Here is an 11952-nt window from a genome sequence, read left to right as displayed (position 1 = left end):
ATCGAAAAATAACTACCCCTACAAGTTTACAGAGGTAAAGAAGCAGAGGGGGGAATAAATGGTATTATTATAATGCTGAATTAATTTCCCGACGATTTTTGACATTTAAAGTGTGACTGATGACTTGAAATGACTTTTATGGCGCTGAGTTGTTTGATGTTCTTAATTGGTTCTCATAACTAATGATCTGACTTAGGTTTCTTTTTGGCGCTAAATACCTGATGTTATATTCAAATGTTTCTTTGTTCTGTTATGCAATTGTATTTGTTACATTTCATTGATTAGACAATTTCTGTGTTGCTATGACAGTTTTTTTGGAAAATCTGTTGTTTGTGTCATTATTGCATTGCAGGGGATTTTGTCATGCTGTATACCTGACCTTAATTGCACCACAACAAGGATAACAGATATTGTGTGTGTGTGTTGGTGAATGTGTGTGTGTGTGATTGTGTGTGTGTGTGTGTGTGTGTGTGTGAGAGAGAGAGAGAGAGAGAGAGAGAGAGAGAGAGATTCACATAAAAACATAAGGATACATATACATACATACATACATACACACATACATACCTGCATACATGGATATATACACACTTACATACACATAATTTGCTATATAATCACGGATATACAGGTTAAGGAAGAAACGCACACATTTTCAGTCAGGCAGATTAAAATATAACGCATAACTGCACACTTGTGCTGTAGTTAGTGTTTTCTTGTTTGGAAGTAACATTATTATCATTCAATGTGTGGAAATATGCTAGAATGTGAGGTTACAAATGTTTATAAAGATTGACATTGCGGAACATTAATACATTTTATAGTTTTTATTTTAAATTTATTATTTTTGAAAATATTGATTTTCAAGCTTAAGTTGTAAAGTTTTGATTATACAGCATCAAAAGTACGACAGCTAGATTGTACACAAAGAGATCTTCAATTTGATATATCGTATGACATCTTTACCTGTAAAACCACTGAAGATTTGCTTGTTCGCGTTTCTTAAATTTCGTGTGATGACGTCAATATAGCCTAAAATTGCAATCGGCTATAAAACCCTTTTTATTGCATTTATTGGTTCAACTGTGATACATTTGTGGTTGCTGCAATCTGTTTTATAAAATAAAACCGAAAAGGTCATTTCTTTTTGCCGCTTTTTTAATTTGTCGCCCTGTACATAACTTCCCAATTGTGAAAAAATCGCATATTTGCCTGACTTTACAGTCCAATATCTCCAAATGTATAATTCTAACAGGCTTCAAACTTTGCACAGCAATTCTATAAGTACTTTTACATTTCAAACCTGAACTATAAGAACATTGCTTAATTTTGAAGCTGTTTACAGCACTCTAAAAAATGCCTTCTGTGCACTATTTACGCTTACGACAGTGGGCCTCCCTACCCTTGTACTAGCGTACTCGGGGATAATTTCACTTTTACGAGGGGGTAATATGACGGCAGGGCCAAGATGACGTTGTCACACCGGTTCCCGAGCCTGAAGGCTCGAGCAGCGACTCGCCGGTGCTTGAGCCCCCAGGCTCGGGAACCGGCTCGCCGGACCTCCAGCCACAAGAGTAATTTCCCCTGGTCTTGAAACGTGAAGTAAGAGTAAGCTCCCTGGGCGATAGTGGTCTAATGGCCTTTGCCGGTCTTGGTTTCGTTGTGAACCAAAATTCTGTCGACAATATAGCCGGTTTGCTTTGAACTGAAAATGTCAACAGTCTGAATCGCGTAGTTTACAACCAGACCCTTTCTTGTCAGGTGGTTTTCAAGGTGATTGTCGACTGCTTGTGCTAGTGCAACCGCAAGGTATTTCCGGTGTTACTGATCAACAATTCAAGTAACAACAGGTAAGACAAAATATTCGGGGGGCGGGGGGTTCATAGGTGCTCTAGCTGTTGAGGATAATCCAGTGAAAGTATTCATGTCACTGGATTGTGTGTCGTCAACGGTCAACGAATTCAGAGGAAAACTGCCAACCGCTGACTAAAACACCAAGTGCTCTCCCCAAATTCCGCCAACGTATATATTCCCAAGCTTGGGACCTGTTGGCGTAACTTAATTAGGCCTAAAAAAAAAATAGGTGTGGTTACGGTAACCCGACCTACCCTATTTTTAGGGGCCGACCCTATAACTTTTGATTACATTTAAAAAAAACAAAAAAACACACAAGAAAACGAGTGCAGAAAACGCAATGAAAGCGAAAGCGCCCGAGTCGCACACTTATTTCCCTGTCAAGTAGGTTTAATTTGTACACATTAGAAAAAAAAGTTAAAAAAAAAAAAAGTGATTGCCTACCTTCCTACCCTATTTTTTTTGGCTATGTTACCGTAACCACACCTATTATTTTTTTTGGCCTTATCAAGATCTAGATCAAGATCAAGAAAGATAGAAGTCAAACTTCAGCAACCAGAAAAGAAGCCATTGGTTGAATCAATTGATTCAAATTTCAATGATTGATATTCAGTATGGGTTGGCTCATATTGTCATAATCATATTGATAATTGATTAATCCAAAGTGTTCCTTCAACTATAAGTTAACAAGATTAATTGTCAGACTTTCATGTCATTTGTTGGGCTTACAGTGTGCAATACAATGACTTTTGGTCTTGATCACTCTCAGTTTGGCAGTCATACTAGGGACTTCTTCTTCTTCTTCTTCTTCTTTGTTCATGGGCTTAGACTCCCACGTTCACTCATGTTTTTAGCACGAGTGGATTTTTACGTGTATGACCGTTTTGATAGGGACAATTAATGCATGCTTTCCATGACAAACAATTATAATCTTAGTACAAATTGAAATGTATACAACTACGGGTAATTACATGTACTGATGTAGAACTTTACTAGTTAGTTACTAATTAGTTCAGTGTTGTTCCCATGCATGCAGGCCTCGATCGGTCATGGATCACTGATGCATATATACTTTTTTGATCTGACGCATTAATTGTTCTGACCCTTGCTAATGCTAGTTGATTGACCGCCCGGTATTTTTGACATATTATCTATATATATACGTATGATCGAGGTACGTCTTCTGAGTGAATTGTCTCAGTAGCCTAAGACATTTCGACCTGTACATATTTCCAACTGACCTAAAAATTGTTCTCTTCGTCTGAGAACAACACGGACAGTTTATACCTGTAATTAGATTTGTGTTCATTTTCTTCACAGCAACCATGGCAACAGGGGGAGGATCATTACAATGGGACTCCTTGACAGCCATGCCGACCAAGCGTGTCTTTGCGACAGCAGTCATCCACGAAGGGAATCTATACGTCATAGGAGGCTGCGATGCTGCTGGTATCCCTGTGGACTCTTTTGAACAGTATGACGGCAAAAAGAAATGGAAGCGTCTTCTATCTATGCCGACAAAACGAGCTGGTGTGTCGGCCGTTTCCGTGGGAACCAAGATAGTTGCTATCGCCGGTGTGTCTGAATCACAGGCACCGCTGGACGCTGTGGAAATTTATGACACTACTAGCAAAACATGGACAGCTATGGAACCTCTTGGAGAACCATTGCTAGGAGTGTCTTCTGTAGTCAAAGGTGAGCACAGCAGACAGCAAATGATAATTGATTTATTTTAAGGTCGTAATGAATGCAAGCATGAGTATACATGTACGTGTGAAGGACAGAGAGGAGGGGGGGAGGGAGAGAAAGAAAAAGAGAGGGAAGGAGAGATCCTTCATAACGCCAAGGTTAGAAAGGCAGACAAAAAGGTTTGTAGCTTTTTTGTCATCAGTAGCTCTTCTTTTTGTACAATACATGCTGTTTTATTGGTCAACATTTTCCTTAATTAATTTAAGTTTTAACATTGAGCAATTTTGATCACAGTTTTTTTTTGATAACTTTAACACTACTGTACATAGCTATCTAGCTGTGATTGATTGTTTACCTACTGGCATGGTTTTTGTTGTGTAGATGAGAAAGTCTACGTGGTTGGTGGAATGTCGATGAACACAAACCCCAACGACATGTTTGTGGAGTTTGACGTGGCTCAAAACAAGTGGAAAAAACTTCCCAGCATGCCTACAGCACGATATGCCACATTCACCTTCCTCCTTGGTGAAAAACTCTACGTTATAGGTGGGTATATTAATTCTTTAATAAACCGTTGTCAAATGAAACATGCAGATTACGAAGTCAGAAAACACATAATTCTGAGCATAGACTGCTGTGAGTTTGAGCATAGAAGCCACACAAATGGATTGCATTAGCTCTCTGTACTTAGCAGAAATTAAAAACAGTAATCAGTTTGACAACATTGACCTTCATTTTCAAACACATGCATTTCAGTGTACAAACCAATGTGATAAACTTGCTTTGAAAGATGCATGTTCAGAATATTCTTTGAATCACTGACTGGAGAACACTCCGCAGAAAGTAATTTTGTTCATGAAAGAGTTTTGTCCCCTGCATCATCCAAGCTACTCATTAGAACAGATTTGTTGTGGCTAATAGTGTTTGCTTGGAAATATGAGGATTATTGACCGCAGAAGTAGAAGAAATATTGGGAGCTTCGGCTATAATATTCTGGCTGTAAATGTAATGAATTAGTATAAATAACAAATCCAATCAAATACAGGTGTCATTACCAATACCAGCGTGTGTGCATTTGTTTGTGAATGTACGAATGTGTTTGCACTGAAGCTTTGGAGAACTGTTTACAATTTGGTGGTACAGTACAGTGGAACCCCCGTTTAAGACCCCTTGGATTTAAGACTCCTCCCCTTTTAAATTAAGACCTTGTTTTTTCAGATTGTCTGTTGATAACCTCTGTAAATCTACCTCCAATTTAAGAACTCCTCCCTTTTTTAACACATTCTACCCCACCTATGTTGACCTAGGTTTGTTTTTGCCGAGACCAGCTGTGCTGCAGCAGGTCACTCAGAATTGTAGTAACTGTGTATCAACACGCTGGAATGCTGGTGTTAGATCGACGTTACAGGAAGCGACTGAAGCTAACAGCCTGAGTGGATATATCCGTATCTGGTCAGATAGAGCCATATGAGTGGGTACGGATATATCCGTACCTGGGAGACAATGAGTTAAGACCCAAACTTCTCACCTTTTTTGAGGTCTTAAAAAAGGGTGTTCCACTTTACAGTTGTGTTTACAGATGTTGTGATCCTGTCTGTGGCATTGTACCCTTACCCTCATACTGCAATACTGGTGCATCTGTTAAAACCACTTTGCTTTTCACAGGTGGTCGACAAGGTAAACTGCCTACAGCCGCATTTGAGGTGTACGACTTTACGGAAAATAAATGGACCCAGCTGCCAAACGTGCCCAGCAAAAGAGTGTTTGCCATGTACGCTGCCTCCGACACCCACATCTACAGTGTAGGAGGCCTCAACCAGCCCGCCAACCTGGGGTTTTCACAAGTCTGTGAGGTCTTCGATATCGCCAAAGGTAATCTGTTTGTCTTGTGTGTGTGTGGTGTGTGTGTGTGTGTGTGTGTGTGTGTGTGTGTGTAGTTGTCTGATATATATATTTCTGAGTCAGGTGTTGCGAATGACTGAAAGTTCAATTTTCAGGCTTCATTATTTCATGCAAACACTGATTTCCTCTTTGACCCTCTGCTGTTCAGAGATTCTGCATAAAGTTGACTGGGAAATAAATCCCTTGCCGAATGTGGGGGTAGAACCCATGACCATAGTGACACACTGGTTTAAAGCCAGCGATGCTTCCGACTTGGCTATTTTCTTGACACACGATTTTTACTTAAACTTATGTTTTTCCATAAATTTTAAAGCCCCAGCTGAAGGGGTTTTGTGTTTTTGTAAGTCAAAACCAGCACTAAAAAGGAGTAAAAAAAAACCCACAGCTTTGCTAACAATGAGTAATTGCATTGAAAATGAAGATTTTCCACGTCTGTTCTTAAACATACCTTTCATGCTTTTTGAATGGGTGCAGGAAGCTGGCGGGAAGCCACACCAATGCCGACAAAGAGGGGAGACCTGGCTGTGGGAATCCTCAACAACAAGCTGGTGTGTGCTGGTGGCCTAGGTCAGTACAGCCATGCCTTTGTTTTGGGACCCCTGAGTTTCTGGGTTTTAAGACACACATAATTGGCAAAGTCGACTTGGCGAAGTCCACTTCACGAAGCCGGCGGCACACATTTTTGGTTCTGAATTTTCGGTAAAACGACTTCGCAAAGTGGACCTCGGGCTCAAAAGTTTGTCACTTTGAGGAGCTTTGATTTCTCAGACTCTCTCTCTCTGGTAATGCGATATAGTGATGACTTAACGAATCAAGACATCTCTTCTGAACTCTCTGTTTCAAAGTGAAATCTCTCATGTCAAAAAGCAAGACAAAGTTCAAGGTAAATACTGGCATCACAGTTTAAATACTGGCATCACAGTAAATACTGGCATCACAGTAAATACTGGCATCACAGTAAATACTGGCATCACAGTAAATACTGGCATCACAGTAAATACTGGCATCACATGACATATCTGTCACCTCTCATTTTATACTTCCTGAGGGAATGACAAAGTTTGTCAAATAGATTCCATTGTTTAACTCCATTTACTTCAGTACTTAGCATTTTCTCTATTGATGACAGGAAATGAAGGATTTACCTTCTCTATTAGTATTACTCACAGGAAATGATCAGGGACTTATCACTTTTTCTATTGGTCACAGGAAATGAAGGACTTTCACATCACTTTCTCTATTGATAAGGACTTATCACTTTCTCTATTGATGACAGGAAATGAAGGACTTATCACTTTCTCTATTGATGACAGGAAATGAAGGACTTATCACTTTCTCAATGGATTACAGGAAATGAAGGCAAGCCCATGTCGCTGGTAGAGATTTACGAGGAGGAAACGGACAGCTGGCAGCAGGGGAAGGACATGCACAGCACCCACTGTTCCTGTGCCTACACCGTCCACAACCAGCGCCTCTACGTGGCCGGGGGGCTGTCTCTGCAAGGACCCAGCAACTGTGTCGATATGGCTTCCATCCAGTGAACTGGCTGACAATCGGCTGACTTGAGCACTGTATGAAAGACCCGAAGAAGACCACAAGAAGATCACTAAGAAAGGTTCAAATCTTTAAGGGGGGGAGGGGGGGGCTGTTAATTTCTTTTTTTTTCTTTTTCTTAGAACTTTAGTGGGGTTTGATATCTGTGAAATATGACACTTTGATCAGAGTTATTTAATATAATTTGGTTGGGGGGGGGGCTGTTATTATTATCATGTTTGTTTCTCTCATAAAACTTAGCTAGGTGGGTATTTGTCCGACGAGGGTTATATCAGACCTGTTTACCAGTACGATTTGGGCGTATTTTGTACGCCAAATTATTATCGGTACGCAAATACGCGACACACACACAAAATACGCCTGAGAAAAAGTCTAGAATACGTTTTCCGGTGTTGGTGTGCTGATTACGGGATGGTACAACTGATACCGGTTTCGGTCGAAGGGAGATAACCATGACAGCGAGTCTTCAGCTGTGGAAACCTTGTTCAGTTGTTGTCACGTGCGATCGTCTGGACAATCGTGGCAAAATGAAGCGGAAAAATGTGCCAGTTTTGGATGACTGTACCAAATCTAAACAGCAGAAGCAGCAGATTTTCTTGGAGAAATATAAGAGCCAGGAATTGTGGAGTCTACTGTGGGAAAAAGTCATGCCCGGTAGCTCAGTTGGTAGAGCACTGGACTTGTGATCGGAAGGTCGCAGGTTCGAATTCGGGCCGGGACGGACACGGGTCAACTTTATGTGCAGACCCAGAGACGGAAGCCATGTCCCACCCCCGTGTCATCACAATGGCACGTAAAAGACCTTGGTCATTCTGCCAAAAGTGCAGGTGGCTGAATACACTTAAACACGCAGACACCTGGGTAGCGCGACTCCATTGCTGCTAGCTTTCCACTGGGAGGAAGCGACCCGAATTTCCCAGCGATGGGACAATAAAGTAATGAAAATGAAATGAAAAAAATGAAAGTATTGTAAATCAGATTTCTCCGTTGCCCATGCTGGGAAATATGACATCGAACGACATTGCAGTTCCAAAACTCACCTGGACAAGGTTGCTGCAAAGAAATCCGCTGAAAGCTGCCAAGGAATTATGAAGTTCATTCCCGCAATGCAAATCCTGCCAGAAGAAAAGGCTGTAGTCCGTGCTGAAGCAATGTTTTCTGAGATGATTGTAAAAATGAACTTGCCACTGTCAACCGCAGATGTTATTTCACGATCTTTATCTTTTCATTATCAATCTGTTTGCGTTTGGAAGACACTGGTTATAATGCTATAAACTGACAGGTAAATAAAATTGTTTTATCCCTGTTGTATTGGAAGGAGTTAAATTCTGAAAGTGTTCACAAGACATGCTATTCTTACACAAACACGTTTGTACCCACGCGTACATTTTCCCTAGCCCATATGGCTTTGCTTGCAAAGTACACCAACTTTTTGAAAAATACACTCAACTTTTTGGAAAAGTACTCTTGCCTTGGGTTTAGGGTAAACAGGTCTGTTATATATATCTGTAAAAAATAGCACCTTGAACGCAGTCGTCTGACATCATTTGCCATTTGGTTAGCATTGAGCAAGAATCAGATGTATTTGAATGTAACTAATGCATTTTACTGTAATATTGCTTGAACACTTGCTTATCATTCACTTCTTTTGTGTGGTTGCAATGCTGAATAATGTATCAAAAATGAGGTACACGTATAAGGCCAAAAAAAAGAGGTCTGTTTACGGTAACATAGGGTAAAAAAAATAGGGTCGGTAGGTCGGCTGTTTTTTTTGTTTTAATTTTTTTTTTTTTTTTTTTTTTTTTTTTCTCAATTTTTTTTCTTTTTTTCAATTTTTTTTTCTCCCCTCTCTATGATGTTTCACAGTTCATTTCTTCTCATAAATCCCTGTTTTTGCCCAACAAAACTATTATATCAAGCTTTACAGCTAGCGGGTGCCGAACACCACTGCGTGCATCCATTTTGAAAGGAAGTAACACGAGTGACGACCCTTTACTCCTAACAGTACTTTGAGCTTACCTCCCTTCTGTCGTCTGCTGTTTGAGCGCAAACAGCTCTATTTTGGATGTGGTGGGGTTTTTTTTTCAGACGATCCCCAAAAAAAGATTAGGGTCGGGCCTAAAAATTAGGGTCGGTCGGGTTACCGTAAACAGACAATTTTTTTTGTGTGCCTAAGATACATTGAAACTGTGAACCTTTTGATAATGTGTCCTTTCGAAGATTACATTTTGTACAGAATGATTGATTTACATATATAACAAAATTAAACAGCTGACTTAATTTCACTGCTTAATGTATTTGATGCTGTATGTGATTTTGAGAGATTTGTTTTAGGGTGCAGATGATTAATCATGTCAATTCTTATGTCTTGAATGGGGGGTGGGAGAAGAGTATCTTCTCAGGCAAATTCTAAGATTATGTTATTGTACTGCCAGATGATGCTTTGCGCAATAATTCAGTTGTCCCTCAAAATGCAATCGACCTTTATGATGACAAAAAATTTAACAATACATGTACTCTTGTCATTTCTAAAACGAGGAGCAAAGATGCAGTGATCTCAAACATATTAGATTTTGCATTTCTGACGTTTACAACTAGTTTTTTGATGTGACAGATTTTGATTACTGGTACGGACAAGTCTCAGGGCTTAGAAAACACAAACAAACACATGTTAGAGAGAACGTGGATGTTGGACACAATCACAGGGATAACAGCTCAAATTGTTTAGGAAATTGATTATCCAAAGACATGAAGGATAGAAATAATACACTAATGAGTGTATTTTTTCAACAATTTATAGGTCTGTTTTTCAACAAGACTATTTCTCTGTTCGAAATAATGTGTGTATTGTGCTTTAATCATGATGTACAAAACATGTTTTAATATGTGTGATTTGCTATTCTGTTTATTTGCAAGTTTGTTTTGCCTCCCAGAATGAATGTATGTGAATCACTGAATATGACTATAAATGTATGTGACTAACAGTTTAACAGTACATGTACTGTAAAGTTTGTTGTTATCATCCAAACATTTTCTTTCCTATTAGTTTGTTTTGTACCGTCAAATCAAGCAAGTTTTTGTGGAAATCAAATTTGTTCTGAGAATCAGTTTGTGTGTTTGCACGCATGTATGTGTTTTTGTTGTTTTTGTTTTGATTTGTTTTTTAATGTAGCTTTTGTGGTGATCACATAATTTTATATGGTCTGAATGTCAGAGTGTGTTTGCTTGCGTTCGTGTGTGTGTATAAAATTTGTGTGTGTAATATCACTTTACCTCTGTTAAGTCTAATGTTTTTTTGTTTTAATTTGGGGCTTACCCTGATTTTCAACCATTCTTATCTGTGATACATTTGGATATGTAACTCAGGATGAAAGTGCATTTGAGAGGGAGATCAGAGAGGATAGAGAAGAAAGAGAGATAGTGTGTGTGATGACCAAGTATTTTTCATTACGCTTAAAATGCACCAAACACTTCAGCTTGGCTTCAGTATTATTTGTGGCTTTCATTTCCCATGCAGAGATACATGTGGAAAAAAATGTACATGTACTTGTAAAGTAGCATTCATGTTCTTTTTTATTTCAATGGAATCTTTCCTATTCATAAATGAAGCAAGTGTTTCAGAAACTTACAGCTATAGTTACCGGTGTAAATGAAGGGATTGCATAAGAATCAGAACAAATTGGATCATAATTCACTAAATAATTATGAAATCAGTGTATTATTTTCAAAATTCTAAGTACCACTCTTGAATTGCATTTTGGATATATATTTTCAATTTGTCCATGCCATAAAGACGGGCCATTTAAAAAATGAATGCATCAATGACTGATAACAGGTGATTTGTCCGATTACAATTGTTGGGATTATTGTTAAGATTTTTGAATATGAATGTGAAGCTGCTTGTAGCTTTGTCAGATACATGACTGTAAAAAAAACTTGTACCAGACTTGAAATACCAATGCTTGTAGATTACATGTTGTATGGGCAATGGTGAAGCTTTCAGTTTTGCAACAACATGATGTTGGTTCATTACTTTCCTACTCGAGACTCGCTTGTACCAGACTTGAAATACCAATGCTTGTAGATTACATCTTTTACATGTTGTATAGGCAATGGTGAAGCTGTAAGTTTTGCAACAACATAATGTTTGTTCTCAACTTTCACACTCGAGTCTCGCTGAAAATTTAACATGATGATTGATGTGAAGCCATTTTTGTCCCACTGCGCCCTCGTCAGACTTTAATCACCCACGGTCCCTGATACTAGCCATCTTGGTTGTAGGGACGTTAAAAATCAAGAACTAAGCCATCCCCAACTTTTACTTTAACCTATAGTTATGTGTCACATGCCAGTGATGAGCAATGCTAAGTATGCCGTCCACAGTCTGTGTGTCTGAACTGCCCTGTACATGCTTCAATTGTATTTTGCTGCAATCTCTCTCTCTCTCTGTCTCTCTCTCTCTCTGTCTCTCTGTCTCTCTCGCTCTCTCGCTCTCTCTCGCTCTCTCTCTCGCTCTCTCTCTCGCTCTCTCTCTCTCGCTCTTTTTTGTTTGACTCAGTCTCTCCCTTACGCACACATGCACAGTCACACACAGACACACACAGACACACACACACACACACACACACACACACACACACACACACACACACACAGAACATTTTTGGAGCTTTAGTTGTTGTCTTGCTTTGTATTGCAAGGAAAATAAATTATGTTCTTTCATATCAGCATTTTGTTTTTTAATTCTGAAATGTATGAGATTGTGTGTGCGTGAGAGAGAGAGATAAAGTGTGGTACTAGAGTTAGTGTAAATCTGTGGCTGTGTCTCTCTCTCTCTTTGCGTGTGTTAGTCAAACTGGATCGGCAGTATACCAGTGGATGCTCACTCTCCCACACACACTCTTCTTCCCCCCTCTCTTTCTCTCACTCTCTCAGTCTCCCTCTCTCTCATAA

General features: G+C 39.4%; 1 protein-coding gene across 1 annotated transcript; it reads left to right on the top strand.

Annotated features, from left to right (window-relative positions):
* The first annotated feature begins 1622 nt into the window (after window positions 1-1622).
* On the top strand, window positions 1623-11721 carry LOC138964914 (kelch domain-containing protein 8B-like). The gene is made up of 6 exons (XM_070336987.1): window positions 1623-1850; window positions 3175-3549; window positions 3925-4089; window positions 5209-5415; window positions 5920-6012; window positions 6796-11721. Exons 2-6 carry the CDS (start codon window positions 3180-3182, stop codon window positions 6984-6986), a joined length of 1026 nt encoding a protein of 341 aa, XP_070193088.1. The 5' UTR covers window positions 1623-1850; window positions 3175-3179; the 3' UTR covers window positions 6987-11721.
* The last annotated feature ends 231 nt before the right edge of the window (window positions 11722-11952 follow it).

Source organism: Littorina saxatilis, linkage group LG4 (assembly GCF_037325665.1).
Source record: "Littorina saxatilis isolate snail1 linkage group LG4, US_GU_Lsax_2.0, whole genome shotgun sequence".
NCBI lineage: Eukaryota > Metazoa > Mollusca > Gastropoda > Littorinimorpha > Littorinidae > Littorina > Littorina saxatilis.
This window is presented reverse-complemented; position numbering and strand designations above follow the sequence as displayed.

Excerpts from the sequence above, each read along its gene's own strand:
- LOC138964914 (XM_070336987.1), top strand. The coding sequence starts at position 3,180 with ATGGCAACAGGGGGAGGATCATTACAATGGGACTCCTTGACAGCCATG. Across the intron at positions 4,090-5,208 it reads TGAAAAACTCTACGTTATAG|GTGGTCGACAAGGTAAACTG; the intron begins GTGGGTATATTA and ends TGCTTTTCACAG. Across the intron at positions 6,013-6,795 it reads GGTGTGTGCTGGTGGCCTAG|GAAATGAAGGCAAGCCCATG; the intron begins GTCAGTACAGCC and ends AATGGATTACAG.